The 16,640-nt window shown below is 42.2% G+C and overlaps 1 protein-coding gene across 1 annotated transcript; it reads left to right on the top strand.

Annotated features, from left to right (window-relative positions):
• Positions 1-6,008: 6,008 nt before the first annotated feature.
• On the top strand, positions 6,009-15,472 carry angptl1a (angiopoietin-like 1a). The gene is made up of 5 exons (XM_046050522.1): positions 6,009-8,393; positions 8,533-9,153; positions 12,686-12,879; positions 13,876-14,146; positions 14,251-15,472. Exons 1-5 carry the CDS (start codon positions 8,204-8,206, stop codon positions 14,436-14,438), a joined length of 1,464 nt encoding a protein of 487 aa, XP_045906478.1. The 5' UTR covers positions 6,009-8,203; the 3' UTR covers positions 14,439-15,472.
• The last annotated feature ends 1,168 nt before the right edge of the window (positions 15,473-16,640 follow it).

Raw genomic sequence — 16,640 nt, 5'->3', positions numbered from 1 at the left:
TGTGTGTGTGCGCGTCTGTGTGTGTGAGAATTTATGTGTTCTTCCTTGCTGATTCAACTAATAGAAAACATGTGCAGTCAAAGGTATGAGCTTAAGGTGAAGTGTGACTCAGAGGAGAAATAAAACCTAAACGGAGTAATAGTAGGCTTCTCCTAACATCTGAAAACTTACACCATCCGGCCAAACAAACGTTTATATAAATGCTGTAACATTTTTAATATCCCCTCCCCTCCTTGCTCTCCTCTCTCCCCTTACCCTCCTCCAGCTCTTTTCTGGCTCTTTTCTGACACTTGAAACCTTGGCAGCAGCATGTGTTTGTTTCAAAGCCAAGTGTCGCTTTTTACGAGTTTAATTTAATTAGAGAGAAAAGCCACCTGAGTGGGCAAGGTAACAGCTAATCCGTCAGCCCGGGTAATGAATGACTGAGGCAGGCACTGGTTTAAAGATGACAACTGCTGGGATTTTGTTATGCATAGATTAATATCAACCCTGCACATATCATCAGTGCGTACAAGGAGAGTTGTGTTTGTTGGTTTGTTTGTTGCGATGGAAGTGGTAGGGTTAGAGGATGAGTGCCATGGAGTGATGGAGGAGGGTGTTGGGTAGTTGAGAGCTCTGACAAAGTGAGACAGATGGAGAGGTCAGCCTTATATGAACTCGTCCCCCTGGATTACCCCTGAACATAAGAACAGCGCGTTTGTATATTATGTGCGTGTTGTGCAAAAAGAGGAAGAGGGGGAACATGTTTTCCGCAAAGACCGACTGACTACCAGGGTATGTGGGGTGGACGGGTTGGGGTTGAGGGGGCGGGTGGGGTAGAGGAAGGGTGGGGTTGCACTCTAATCCCACATATAGACCTCTGACCCCAACATCAGCCCACATGTTTAGAGTTTGACTACAGAAGAAGGAAAACAGATGGGAGCCCTGGGGCCTCGGGTGAGGTTTTGGGGGCTCCCTCTTCAGTAATATAGCATCATAAAGGTAGAAAACTCGGTAGCTAGAAAGCAGGAGGCAGGAACCACTTCTGGTTTTTATTGCGCTGATTGTATTCTAACCACAGGGCTAATGTCTTCCTAAACAGATCTACTTAATCTAACACAGCGTCTTAATTTTTCCACCTCATCCTTCATTTTCTAACTCTAGAGAGGCTCCAGTCCCAATTACTAGCTTAAATTATAAATGTAGAGAAAATCCTATTCTAGCTCTATGTATCTGTCTTGATTTCCCTTTTAATATTTCAAATAAGCAATTTCTGTAAGTTTTTTTTGTTGATGAGGCTTTTATGAGTTTCTCCTTGTTGTTAACACTGTTTTCAGAGTGTGCAGTCATACTATTTCCCCACTCCGCTGTGTTCGCCTCTCCAGCCCATCCTTTATAACCTCACATCTGAGCCATTTCTGCGCTCTTATTTTGTTTCTATCCTTTATTCCAAACCAGTTTGATGGTTCCGCGGCTGTTTCCTGCTCGTGGCTCTGTACTCAATTGCTTTAGCAAGCACAAAAGAACGAGTCAATTTGTGTCTTTGAGGGACTGAGTGTATGAGTGGTCATGTAACTCAGCTCTGTGGACAAAAACAGTGGCTGGTGACATCATATGTGGACGAGATGCCGGGAGGAAGTCGGACTCTGGCTGTGTACCAACAGTGGAGCTGGCTGAGCTCCATGTTGTCATGTAAAGCAGTGCTGCTGTTTATTGATGCTCAGGCTCCAAAACCAAAACCCTCTTCTCTCCTTCGCTCGCCCTCCTTTTGTTTTTACTTTTCCCTCTTTCTTCTGACCAGTGACGATGTGCTGTATGTTTTAGGGCATTTTGGACTTGTTGTGGGAAAGTCTGAGGACCAGATGGAGGAGTGGAAGCTGGGGATTTTGAGGCTGGGAAATACATTGGCTATAAAAATATAAATACATTTTGTACAAGTCTTCCCCCCCCGTTTTTTGAGCTGAAATCCATCAGTCTACAGACTGACACATCACAATTGTTAAATCACTGAAGAGCAGGGCTGACGATGGCTGATATATGATGCCAATATCAAAAGAAAGAAAAGTCATGTACAATTCCTTTAGAAAAATACATTGAGTTATGCTCTAGATTTCAGAACATGACTAGTGTTTAAGGGAGAGAGGGGGACAGTGATGTCATTCAACTGAATTATTCTCTACAGTATAACAATATATATTTAATGCTAGCCAGTTTAGAATAGATAATTTGTCATATGGGATGGGAGAAAACTGTTAATATTTAGAAAAGGCGATGGTGACTGAGGAAATTCAGGGCTCAACATAGGGCTGGACAATAAAACAATAATTATTGCGATATTTATTTCAATAACAATATAGCAAATGTTTCATTAAATATTCAGTAATGTTTGATTTTATTCACTTGAATCATACACATGTTTATTTTGTTGAGGAAAAAGGACTGAAAAAAGCTTTTACTTAATTTTACTTGTGCATATTTGTTTTAGATTTTATCAATTGTTTTGAATGTTCTACCTCAGATTTGTGAAGTGATCCACTGTTTGGCATTAAGTGTTGACCACAAAGAAGAGTTTAAACCACAATTAACAATCAGGTTTCTTCAACTTTCACTCAGGCGCAAAATCGTGATAATTATCGATATCGAAAGATATGAAACTTTTTATCGTGATAACATTTTTGGCCATATCGTCCAGCCCTAGCTCAACACTATTTAACCACCTTCCCAAAACTCACAAGGGGGAGTGCTAACATCGTTTCAAAGCAGCCAAAACGAGGATGCATGCACAGGTGCCCACAGACAGTTTGTTTATCGGCCTCGTGAGTACAGGTATCAGCCGATGCCAGTTATCTCAAAATGCCAGATATCGGCCAGATATCACTACTACTGGCAGCCTGAATCTAAAGGTTACACTCACATGACCAACATATTCTCTCCGGCTGTATTCATTTAATGTGAGCACCATGCATCAGAAACTTTCTTACTTTTTTTGTGCCAAAACTAATAAAGTCTAACACAACAGCCTTGCAATAAATCCTACTTTCATTCAGTTTTGGTTGAAACTGTGTTGACCCAACTGTACAGTTATTTTGGAGGATGTCCTTTGAGGTTCTGAAGTCAGGATTTATTGCAGCACTGTATTAGACTACATTAGTTTTCACTTGGTGTACCTAATAAACTGGCTACTGAGTGCACATTAAGCATAATAAATTCTGTATGATTCATCCCAAAGAGCACACACCTGCAATGAGCCAATTTTCCATGGAAGTGGTTTATACCAATTGTTTATTAAGCAGTTTGCCCTGGCTCAGATTACAAATGATGCATGTGCTCTAGGAGGATTTCTGCCAATACATGCAGACTAACCTGAAGACACAAGCGTGACATGCGACTGTCTTTCAGAGGTAACAACCGACATTCATGATGCTGTTTAACCAATGAGGCAAAACAGATTTTTCCTGTCTAGCAATAACCTGAGCAGCCGTCTGACTTAATGACTTCTCTGGTCATTTCCTCTCAACAACACGCAGATAAGAATTATTTCGGTCTCCTGCGCAGGCACAAAGCTAATCACCGTTCATGTACAACATCAGCTCCTAGAAAGAAAACAAAGCTAGATGAAAACCAGTGTCATCGCTGTTTACACACATACACCTCCAGAGTGAGTGTGGGGTGAACATAATTAAAGCAAGCACAACCCAATCTGAATATCGTTAGTCAGCTGTGGGCTATATCGACGCAACCAACAACACCGGATTGCACAGCTGAGCTGATCACAGTGAGCAAAGCCAGGGGCATAGTTGATGATACTTTGCACCTTTTGTGTAGGTCTGTCTGTAAAACTTGTGTGGAAATATGGGTCCATGTGTGAGGAAAAAATATAAAGGTGTGTGCATTTTCATGTGGAATGAAGCAACCAGAGATCTGTCAGTATGGCACTAAGCTCTTTAATTATTGTTAGATAAACCAACTTCAGTCCCAGGCACCAGAAAATCACCTCCACTGCCCCAAGTCAAAGCACTGTGTTCAGTAAGAACCGGCAGAACTGTACATCTCAAACAGAAGAACCTTAAACTGCAATTACACAAACAAACAGCATGGCACATTTAACAGGCTGCCTTTACAGGATGAGGAGTTGCTCTAATGGGCTTAAACAGTAATACGCTTGTGTCCTGTTCAATTGGAAATTATTCCCAGTTGGACGAAAGAGTGTGTGGTAAAAAGAGCAAAGGATGTAGGTTACACACAAATACTGTCTTGTCCTTAGACGGTTCCAATAACAGCCATAAAAATAAATTAAAGCATAGCTCAGACAGGCAGAGAGAGACGAGGAGAGACAGACAGTAGGGAGTGAGGACAATTAAAAAGCCACGTCTCCTGACTATTAATAACCATTAGCGGGGTGAGGACCCAGCAGTGCACTTAGAAAGACTTATGAAGCTCATATTGTTGCCAAAATATAAGGCAGGCGGAGGTAGAGGCCTCTGGAAATCCTTTATGCCCACGGACGTTATGGAATGCAAGCGCTGTTTGTCGGTAGGGCTGATCCAACAAGAAATTGAATAAAGCCCACTGATAATAATTACACAATTTGAATTAGTTTCAGTGTCTTTTTTTCTGTACTGCTTACAGTCTGTGGCTTTTTATATGTTGCTGCAAATTGCTCCTTAAGTGATTTAGCTCTAACCAAAAGACGTGGAGAGAAAAGAGGAGAAGGAACACAAATCAGAGAAAGCAAAGAGGAAGGAAAATGAGGGAGGAAAGTATTTAATGGAAAGAAACAGGCAGAAGAGACAAAAAGAAGGAATAGGCGCATTTCATCTAAACTCTGCCTTAAGATGTTCATAAGGCCTGGCCAGGAAGAGAGAAAGGGACAACGACCCACTTCCTTCCGCGATTAGTGTTTTGCGTCTTAAATCCACTACTGTCTTTGCTATCCTTTCAATCTTTGTCTTAGCCTGTCACTCTTCATCTCCTTCACATCACTCTGTAGTATCTGTACAAATAGCTCAGTGCTCTTCCAGGTTGTGATTGTAAGTAAAATTTCTCTGAGGCACCTGACCATGTATTTCCAGCTAAATAACACTCAAGAGTTAGAAACATGTGAGGGAACATGTTCTCGTCATTGCCAAGGCACACTACAGCAGACATGCAATACATGTATGTGAGAGCCAAGAGCGAACTTGGCTTTATCCAGCGAATGGTAATAAAAAAAATAAAAAAAATGCACATGTGCTTTGGTGCTGTGAACTTGTATCAACTTGTCATAGATATGCACACAGGACATATACAGTAAGTACAGTTGTGAGCTAAAACCACATTGAGCAAAAAGGCTGGTCTGTCTGATTTAAGTGCAGCCTGTTGAGAAACATCCAAGTGGTGTCTAGTCAGGCATGCTTCTTTTGTTGTTAAATCTGCAAAGCACCAGATGTGAGCTAGAGCTGGCATAATCGCCGCTTCCATCTCTGCTGAACCAATATAGTTGGTCAAGTAAGGCAGCTGCACTGATGAGTAGAAACGTGATATATTAAAACTACTGAGGATGCAAGTATGACTAATTTCCAAACTACACAACAAAAACAGGATGTAATGGTGTACTGACACATGTGCATGCATAAACTTTTACTCCCACAGGTGACCATCTGATCCATTTTCCACTCAATAGCTACCAAGTCCCAAAGCACTTCAGCAGTGTTTAGTTTCGGTTTGTTGGGGAAGAAAAAAGGAGCCATTCTGCTTGTTTTGAGGACATACTGTAAACACACTGGTGACCTCTCCAAGTTCCCTGGAATGTCTTTCATATGTTGTGGTTCCTTGAAAGAGACGAGGCCCCTCGTACTCAGAACCACCACCCAAGAGGAAATCAGGCTCCAGAAGACAGGAAAGAAGGAAAGAGCGGACGTGAAAGAAAAGGATGACCAGAAAGAGATGGGAAATGATGGAGGTGATGGCTGATGGATGAGCTGTAATGATTAGCGGCATGTAGATGTCTGTAGATGAGGCTGAATATGGACACTTTACAGAGCTCACAGCAATGGTAGAAAGCCAGTCGTAGTTTGTAAGAGAAGACACACTTGAGAGCTGATACCGCTGATGCTGCTGTTAAAGTCATTAGCAGCTCTCACTGAGGTCAATAAGGACACAGTACCTGGTTACGCTGTCAGACTCACCGGCTGCTGGAAAAACACACGACCATGAAAATGAATAACGTCTCTGGATAGCCATGCACACACAATATTCAATCATAAAGATGGACACACCAACTTTACGCATACCAGCAAGAGTAAGCACACACACATACACACACACCCCCACTACAGATCTGCTATACTAGCTGTAATCCTGTCCCCTCTCGACAGCATTCCAAGTGACACCAATGCCAGAATTCCTGAAGAACCACAATGGCGTCACATGGGAGACACAGAGCCTGAGTTTTGGGGTGGAGGTAGGACTTAATGTTGTGGCACTGAGTAAAGTATAAGAGAGATGGAGTAGATTAGGAGGGCTAGATAGGCCGGTGTGTTAAATGGAGCAGTGTGTACGCCTGCGTGTGAGCGCTTTTGTGCTTGTGCGTTGATGAGAAAGAGAACTAGATGTAGTAGGGACAAGAAAGAGACGAGGGAGTGCTAGCAGTCACCCCTCAAATTAGATAGGGCTGAAGACAACTCCACAAAAACTGTTTTCCGGTCTTTATCTCACACCCCTGTAGTGACTGCCTGTATGTGTGTGAAACACAATTGCTACCACCTACTAACACTTCCGGCGGATGTACGGAGCCGCATGAAGCAGTGAGCATATTTAACCTGCCTCTCTCAGTAAGCTGCATCAGAATTAGGGGTCAATGTGTTTCACGAGGGGGGTGGGGGTTACGGGACAATTAAGTCAGATCTCTGAGCAGGAAGGAAGGTCTTCAACAATTTTCCCCAAATACTTAGAACATAAACAAAAATCAGAAGCTAAGTGAGTTCCTTGGGCGATTTCAGTTTGTATCTCCAAACAAGTGTGAAGACCAGGCAAATCATGAATTAAAAAGCGATGATTGTTTATTATGTAATGCTGACAGTGAATCGATGTAGGAAACAAGATGCAGATGCAAAAAGTAGATGAGAAAACAACCGTTAAGCAATATGCCCCTATTAAAAGTAATGAGAAGAGTGTATTTTATTTTGTTTTAGAGTGTAATTTCATTGAAACAAATATAGAAGCAAATAGTCACACACATTTTAGACAAGGCTAGAAGTGGGCTATGTAACTGTTAGTTAAAATTTAACATTAAAATAATATTCCTATCCTTCCCTTAATATTAATAATAGTGACAAACCCTGTGGTTAAAAAAAAAAAAGAAAGTCTGAATGCTCTACATGAGCAGTAGCAGTCACAGTGTGTGCTGGACAAATAGCCATTCAGCGCTGCAAACCCTGTCTTTTTTTGGGCCATCAGACTGTACTGCCTCCATGACTGTTTGGAAGGCGGTACTACAGTAAATAAGCCTTCAGTTGCTGTACAGTTTTTTTGGAGGTGCATACCCTACCCTGTTAGAACTACAGCATGGCCGAGGTTCTTGTGGCAAACATGCTGTAGTTCCTCAATAGTGTTCCTGGAATAGTTCCTGTGGTCAAAAAATATCATTACATACTATGCAAGACATGAAGATGGGAGTTTGATAGAGAAAAGAATAATCTTATTCCTAGAGTAAAGAAGATAAAGTAACGGTAGGAACCTAAGATAAAGCACAGGCAGCAGCCACATAGTCATCCTTTTAATAGGGGGGGCAAACAGGACCTTAGAGAAATGGGGTGCCTGTCAACAGGGAAACTAACTGAGAAAGAAAGCAGACCTCATACTGTGAGCTGCACAGCAAATGTGTTCTCCTTTTCAATCTTTCCACACAAAACGCTATGTGGAACATTGACCTGACCACTCTGCTACTGCACACGGAGTGAACACTTTCCTAAACAATTACTGATTGTCTGTGAGTATTTGAGAAAGTGAAAAAAAAAAAATACCATTGTCATTAAATTCTTATGGCAGTAATTTCCTCTGCTGTGGAACACCATACAATCTACACCCCTGCTGTTTACATTCCTTTTGTTAGCCTTTGTAAACACAGAAGTGACTGTTTCAGAGTCCCAACTCTTAAGATCTTTTATTCTTGCAGGGGAGGCCTGGGGGGACTTGGAGGGAGCACCAGTAGCTGTCCATATATCAGTCTAACCAGCCCACAGAAATGCAGGGGTTGATGTGGAGCCTGTGTGCCCTGCTCTGCCTCTCCCTCTGGGAGGAAAGTTACTGCAGGAGCTCCAGGGAAGCCCAGAGGACCAAGGAGCTTTCTCTCCACAGGAGTAAAAGAGCTCCCCTCGACCCTGACGCCAAAAAGTGCTCCTACACCTTCCTTGTACCAGAGCAGAGAATCACAGGTTCCAAGTACACCTTGTTTTTGTAATAAACCTTTAAGTTATTCATCATATGGCTGTCTTCAAATAGCAACCCCTTGCTTTTCTAAAAAATCTAAAGAGCTTCTTGGTAATCTCTTAAATAATTCATATCTGTCATCAGGTCCAATCTGTGCAAGTACCACAGGCCCTGAGCCAGACAAGGACAGAGTGACCCGTATGGACATTGCAGATGTGCGGGAGGTGCTCAACAAACAGCGGCGTGAGATTGAGACGCTGCAGCTGGTGGTGGATGTGGATGGTAACTTGGTGAATGAGATGAAGCTGCTGCGGAAAGAGAGTAGGAACATGAACTCCAGGGTGACCCAACTCTATATGCAGCTGCTGCATGAGATCATCAGGAAAAGAGACAACTCTCTGGAGCTGGCCCAGCTGGAGAACCGTGTCCTCAATGTGACCTCTGAGATGATGCGACTGGCTTCAAGGTACAAGGAGCTGGAGGCCCGGTTTGCCACAATGGCCGGTGTGGTGAACAACCAGTCCGTTCTCATCTCTGCACTGGAGGAGCAGTGTCTGAGGACACTAGGACGTGGTGAGCTGCCCGTAGTTCCCCCACTGGTACAGGTGGTACCACAGAATATACCGGTTAACAATCGTTTCACCAACGAGATCCAGAGGGACAATAACAATCGGGCCTTTCCCAGAGGATCACGCATGGACTCCCCTACTGCAAGCCCATTTGGGATTGACCCACCACCACCACAGGGAACACTTACCTCTGATGGTATGTAGCAATTTTAAAGTGATGGGGGATGATGAAAGAGTAAGTGACTGAACATAATGGAAAATAATCAGGGATCCAATGAGTTTTTTGATGGAAGGGGAGCAAAAACAAAATGCCCTTTTAAGTAATTGTCAGTTAGTAATTGTTCCGATTAATTGTACATACATACAACTAAAGTACAATTAATTACCTAAGGACTGCAATTTAAAAAGTAATTTCTCGCAACAGTTGATATTGCTGAGGCACACTTGGCATCCTGCAGAGGCAGTGAAATCATACATTCCTATGATTCCCACTTGGCTGCCTGTATTGGCAGCACCGCACAGAGCATATGTACTAAATTAGTAGGATGCGGATTAGGCCTCTTTGAACAGCATTAAAAAGACTTCAGAAAACGGGAATATACATCTGCTGCTAGGCTTCAGTCAGATTTACATTCAGTCCACACAATAAATCCATAGGGGCAAGGTAGAGACAAACAGAGCACACATCTGATGGACTAGTCCAGTGGTTCTCAAACTGGGGCAGGACACAGAGCCGTTGCAGGGGCGGGCGTGGATGACCAGGGAAAAAATATGGAAGGAATTAAGTTGAATGAACATGATTTATGTAGGGAAATTTTAAAAAACAAGGGTTTGCTGATGCTATGGTGCTGACCTGAATCATTTCTTTTTTATTTGTTGCTCCCCCAATTTTGTCACTGATTAATAAGAATTCAATCAGCTTAAGGGGGGTGGGGGTGCATGAACGTTTTTCGACTTCTGACAGAAAAAGTTTGAGAACCACTAGACAAGTCCATCAAGCTTCAGATAAAATCCTTTAAAATACATTGGGCTCCTCTGTGCTTTTCTCACAGAGAGTGACTAATTCTGACATCTGAGAAAGCTCATCTCGAATGCAAAACCAATTTGCAAGGTTAGAATGCTACTTGGAAATGGCTGCTAAAAACTGGCCAGGGCTGTCATATTTGGACTGGCGATTAGACTATGGCGGGGAATGCTGACAGGGGTTATACAAGCAGATGGTGAAATGGATGGATTCATTCATAACATCCCTCAGACATCCCACAGACAAAAAGGGGAATAAAAGAAGGCCTCTTTAAATACTGACAGGGAAGTCACTTAGCAGGATGACATAAGACCCTTTCTTCTGTATTCGTCTAAATCCGATTTTTAGTTAACCCTGACACTTAAAGATTCTAGTTTAAGATATCATTAACTATCTTGCTACTTGCCATTAGATAAAAGGGCAGGTACCTTTTAGCAAATCAATGCCAAACTACTCAAGTTAGTTAAATCATGGCGTTATATATAAAGCATCAGCTTACCGTCCCTGCCTTGCTATTACAAAACAAGAGTGTTTAAACATTACTGTTATCGTCTCTATAGTAATGTGAATAAGCGTACTTATTCCAAAGTGTCTGATAGGTGTTGATCCTCCAGAAACGAGTCTAACTGAAACACAGTTCTTCTCAGAATACTGAGCATGCAACACCTTCAACTCACTTTAAGCATTAATAACGATAGGCCTATTTCAAGCTCAATGAGCGGAAGAGCAAAGGGGCCGTATTTTAAAAGCCTCCATGGAGAAAAAAACAAAACAAGGAAACACAGAGAGAAAGGAAAAGGGGTGAAGTGGTGGGACGGTAAAATGGCAGGTACTCCATTTGTGACATGACAAAAGGCTGTGTAACATAATTAGCCACCTACTTTAGACAGCCCCTGTTGAACTGTAATTCATTGCATTTGTCAATCATAGCTCATTAGAATGGAGAGCTCCAATGCAATAATGCTGAAATTACACACGCCTCATCCATATTGTAGTTGAAATGTTAAGCATTAAAAAGGTGGGGTATGAGATTCTGGAGAAATCCAATACTATGACAAATACCATGATACAGTGTGAACAGTGTAACTTACTGCTGCTACAGTTGCTGCTGCAAAGCTAGCATGCAGGGAGGACAAGGCAGTCCCAGCGATACTCAAAACTGTCCTGCTACTATGGGTAAAATCACAACAGCATGTCTTGGTAAACTAGAAAGTAAGCCGACTGTCTGTGGGCAAGTCATACACGAACGGCTGGAATAGTGTTGTGTGCTTGGTCCGAGCAACTTTGCTTGTTTCCCATTTACAGAGCCAGGGCTGTGTAATGACGCCAGATTTTTTTTTTTCAGAGCACACACAGAACGGACAGCTAGCAGACTTTAAGCTGCTGAATCTAATTTTCCATTTGATTGCCAAGAATACATGGATGAAAGTGTACTTTTTAACAGATGTGTATATTGTGTGTGTATCTAAATCCGAAAGGATAATAAGTAAACCTTCAACCCAAAACCAAGCCACCAAAGACAACTAATAGGCTCTCTTCCATGTAGGTTCACTACCACTATAAATACACATTCCCTGACCACAGTTTGGTCTAGTTTTGCTCTTTATAAACCACTATGGCTCGTTGACTTGGTTTATTTTTAACATCAACGCCTTAAAGCTCTTTTTCGAGAAACTAACTACTAAGTGACAGAAATAGAGAACAGGGGAATACATTGGAGAAGCCCCTCACTGACAGGTCTGATAAAGACATATCATTACTAGAAAAACACAAGCCTGTGCTGGGGAGTCTTAGGTATCTGTGCTGGGGCATTACACTGGGTCCCCTATGTGCTCCTAAACTCAGCTGAGAAAACCATCTTCCATGGGCCTTTAGGCCCTGGAGGCCCGCACACAATGCTGGTGTTCATACTGTGTAATATAAATATTCACACAGGGTAAAATAGAGGAAATATGCTGCGTTTAGGTTCAGCTGCTACAGCTTTGGGTGCAGTGTTACCACATGGCTTCATTTGAGGGCTAAACCTAGGTGAATATTAATATAACAATTTAAGTGCGTGCATAAGCATGTTTGTGTAACTTCAGACTGTCTGTGCAAAAGGATACATTTTCCAAAGAATGTGGCCACAATGATGCATCCCCTCAAACCAGGGGTCTAGCAGACATCCCTTCCAAACATTCTCTTTCCTTTTCTCTTGTCTGCTATCTAGAGCCCCATGACTGATGATGATGACTTTTGCATTTGCAATAAAAAAAGAAGACATCTAGTGCAATTCAATGCACATTATGGTATATTTGTTCAGGGGGCTAAAACTCACTGCAATTCAGTTCAATGGATTATTTTAGTAGGAATCAAGAGTCAGTAACAAAAAGACAGATATACAGTCTATACTGCCTTCAAGTGGTAATTTCTGGCTTTTTACGATAACTACTTTCAACATTTTCTTGCCTAAAGTGCTAATATTGGAGCTTTTGTTGTGGCAAGATGAAGTGATAAGTACCATCTATAAAACGCAAAATACCTGGGATAGTGAAGATCATTGAGTATTATTGTAATGCAGATTGCAATGTGACAGTGGGTTGTGGACAATGGTAATATTGCAATTAGGGATTTATTTGCATATCCAACATTTTAAATTGCTAGCACAATCTCTATTCAACCTTCTTTTTTGTCTCTTTTTCTACAACCATCCTTACAACCAAAGGTCCCTTCAGGGACTGTTACCAGGTGCGACAGGCAGGTCACACCACCAGTGGGATGTACCTGCTTAAGACAGATGGCAGTGATCGGTTGATCCAAGCCTGGTGTGAACATGGCCTTGACAATGGAGGATGGACTGTGTTGCAAAGGAGGAGAGATGGCTCCGTTAACTTCTTTCGGAACTGGGAGAACTACAAGGTAAGCTGAAGGAACCAAACAAGAAACATTAGGTTTGATGGTTGAACACAGGGTTTAATGAGACCAAACCAGACATTTGAATCCGATTCCTCAGGGGAAAATATCAAAATATCTTTAAACATGAGAGAGAACTGTATTCAAAACTTCTTGACTCAGTCTCAGAAGTTCATTTCAGCGCCACTAAGCAAGCACTTTCTCCATCAATGTAAACAGCTTAGCGGTGGATTTGCACATCAAAATCACAGCCAAGAATTGTAGCCAGGGACCTACACACAAATATACGCAAATCAGTGTAGCCCGGGTGGGACGAGAGGGAAATACAGCTCAACCCCTTCATCCTTTTCTTCCCATGTGTGAGCTTTTGCAATCGATAAGTGATCCAGGATCTAACAGAGCAAGCAGGGGGGAGCAACGAAGGAGAACAGTGTTTATAACACCCTAACAAAAATTCTCTCCCAGTTTTCTTTGTTTAAAAAAAAAAAAAAAAAGAAATAAGGCAAGAGTTTTCCTCTCCGTCATAAAATTAGATGTAGAAATCAATACTTACATGCTGTTTGGATCAGCAACAGCGTCTCTGAAGCTCTGCATTTGCTGTATTCAACTCTCCATCCAACCACAGCCAATTCACCACTGCCCGTGCCACTCAACGTATTTGAGTGAGTGAGAAACCACAGATCACAACCATATAACATTATCGTCTCAATGGGAAGCAGATTTGATATCATATTACTTGATTGCAGCCACCAGACTCCTTTAAACTCGGCACTCTGCTAAGAAATCTTATTATCCTCACTCTGCTTTACTGTTTGTGTTTTTTGGACATGAGTCGCCTTCACTCACCACAGAATAAAAAGAGGTTAGCTAACCCTCAGTGTCGAGTAACTCAAATTAATTCTGCACTTTGTTGGTCTGTGTGACATTGCAATGGCATTTTAACATGAACCACAACTGACAACGAATAACAGAAGAACATGCTGTGGTGCCTGTCCCCTACAGAGAGGCTTTGGAAACATAGATGGGGAACACTGGCTCGGACTGGACAATATCTACAACCTGGGGAAACAGGGCGACTACAAGCTGATGATAGAGCTGGAGGACTGGACAGGGAAGAAGGTGTACGCTGAGTACAGCAGCTTCCGCCTGGAATCAGAGAGCGAGGGCTATCGGCTGAGGCTCGGCACCTACCAGGGCAATGCTGGGGACTCCTTCATCAGTCATAACGGCAAACAGTTCACCACTCTTGATCGCGACAAGGACGCGTTTTCAGGTAGGGGGTGGGGATGCTAGATGAGTTCCGACAAAATAGAGGGTAAGCTCATTCTTTGTCTGCCCATCATACTTGTTTTATGATGTTATGTCTGTCTCCACTAGGTAATTGCGCCCACTTCCATAAAGGTGGCTGGTGGTACAATGCTTGTGGTCAAACCAACCTCAATGGTGTATGGTACAGCGGGGGGGTTTACCGCAGCAAATTTCAAGACGGAATCTTCTGGGCAGACTATGGAGGCGGTTTCTACTCCCTCAAGTCAGTCCGCCTCATGATCCGGCCGATTGACTGAAACCTCAGACTGTGGTTCCCTTCAAATGCACCTCAGTTTCCTCTCTTATCTTTATCTACCCATAAACAAATACTGTAAAGGCAGAACCAGGAATCCATGCCATCGGACAACAGTGCCTAGTGAAATACAATGGAGGAAGAGACGGTGGCATGTGTTTATGGCCAGACAATAATGACTCCAGCAGTCTGCGCAGTGGCTAGCTCCCATGTTGAACTTTGACATGAAGACTGATGCCATTGTCCTCCCTAAGTAACTGCTCTCCTCCATCTTTCAGTCTGGAAAGTAATGGTCCATCAAGCTCCCTGGGACCATCAAGTATTACTCTTAAGTGTCCTATTTTACTCACTCTTGTTGAAACTCAGAATGTAATAAAGGGAAATGGTCATTTACTAAAGACATGAGATTTCTTCTGAGCAGCTAATGGTGACTTATTGAAAGTAGTGTCGCCCATACCAAGGGGGTTTGGATGTAGTGGGATGTTAGCAGCAACAAAAATGAAAAATGATGCAATTTAAAAGTTGTGTTGCCAGTTGCCAACTGTTAGAGAACAGGTCTTGCTAAACCTACTGTCTACTAGTTTCTGGGTTTTGTCTGGACTTCCGGGGTTCCTTTCGACCCCAACAGAAAATGAACTTGTGCAACAGTGTGCATGTCCAATGTGCATGTGGCTGAGCTGGCTTTGGTATGTAAATATCTTTGGCTTTATTTGTGAAAAGGTAATTTAAGAGGTGTGATTCTACTCAGGCCAAATGTCCACAATGTTGTCACTCTGCCATTCTTTGTTATTTATCACTGTATTTATAGTAAGTATAGTCATGGCCATTTTATATCTAGCCCTGTAACAATACAAGTCTTAATATTTTTATCCAATGGTGAGATACATTAATAACACTTGAAGTGAAGGAAACAAACACACACAAACACACACAACTAGCTGATACAAACAAGACCATCAGAGCGGATTTGGGAGGATCGAGAATTTATAACATGCACTGTTTTCATCCACGTCAAATTAAATTCTTTTATAAACATTATCCTGTCTTTCACTCTTCACTCAAAAGTAGTGTGTAAAATGTAACCCCTTAATTGACAAAATTGTTTCCAGTATGAATGCAGAACTTTAAATATTTGATTGTAAAATATGAGCTATGCCTTTATCTGCATAAAAGATGATACAATCATCGGAAATGAAACATTTCAAAATTGTTTGATCTGATGTAAGTACAATAGAAACTGCAGAAAACCTGAAGAAAGTCAAAGGGATTTAATAATTTAAGAAAATGGGCAGAATAAAAATGAACTGCGAGAGAACATTTTACATCACATTATTCCTGAAGGCTAAAGCAAAGAGGAGAGGTTTGAATAGGGTAAGAAAAAAAATAAATAAATAAAGCAGTTCAGTCTATATCAAGGTAAGGACAGAAATAGATAACAGGGAGGATATTAAATGAAGCTGCTGTAGAAGAATTTAGACTAAAATGAAAGAACCGAAGCGACAGTAAGGCAAGAGAAATACAGATGGGGAAAAGAGGGAGGGGAACATTCCTTCCACATAAAACCGTTGAGCTTTTCTTTCCTTAAAATACAAACGTATATCTAGAAATTATGGCTCCCCTGTGGAGCTTTCCCTCTGAGGAACTGTAAGTCAGAAAAGACAGGAGCCGTGTGACGCAAACGCTAAGAAGGAAAAGCTCACGGACACATATAGGCAACATGTTTTAGCTCACTCACACTCTGTCACACACACACACAGACAATGAGCCAACAAAACTGGCGGGTAGGCTTGCTGTCAGGCACCTAAAATACTGTGTATCCATGCAGTCCAAGAGCCCAGGCCAGACCCTGCCTTACCGTACTATCGCCTGACACACAGGACTGTAGGTCAGTAGGGAAATGAACCCCTTAGTTGGCTGGCTTTTCTGATCTGACACATATGGTGCCTGGTGCTTTCCCTTACATTATTCCACACAGTTGCTTTTGTCCCACAACTACCTCAACAACAACAGCATTTTGGAGCCGAAGGGACGCAAGGGCCCTTGTGTCGGTTGGTACAGTCTTTCTCCACTGACACCAAAGAGCAAACGGCTACTACGGGATCCCGGTAATAAGCACACACAATGAAATTACACAGGGACTATAATAAGTATTAACAAGCTCCTGCTCAATAGCACACTATTTACACAGGACAAGTTTCAGCTGCAT

Source organism: Micropterus dolomieu, linkage group LG05, assembly GCF_021292245.1.
Source record: "Micropterus dolomieu isolate WLL.071019.BEF.003 ecotype Adirondacks linkage group LG05, ASM2129224v1, whole genome shotgun sequence".
Classification (NCBI taxonomy): domain Eukaryota; kingdom Metazoa; phylum Chordata; class Actinopteri; order Centrarchiformes; family Centrarchidae; genus Micropterus; species Micropterus dolomieu.
This window is presented reverse-complemented; position numbering and strand designations above follow the sequence as displayed.

Bases quoted from the DNA above. Each gene is read 5' to 3' on its own strand.
- angptl1a (XM_046050522.1), top strand. From the start codon at position 8,204: ATGCAGGGGTTGATGTGGAGCCTGTGTGCCCTGCTCTGCCTCTCCCTC. The intron at 8,394-8,532 runs GTTCCAAGTACA...ATCTGTCATCAG, and splicing joins ACCAGAGCAGAGAATCACAG to GTCCAATCTGTGCAAGTACC. The intron at 14,147-14,250 runs GTAGGGGGTGGG...TGTCTCCACTAG, and splicing joins CGACAAGGACGCGTTTTCAG to GTAATTGCGCCCACTTCCAT.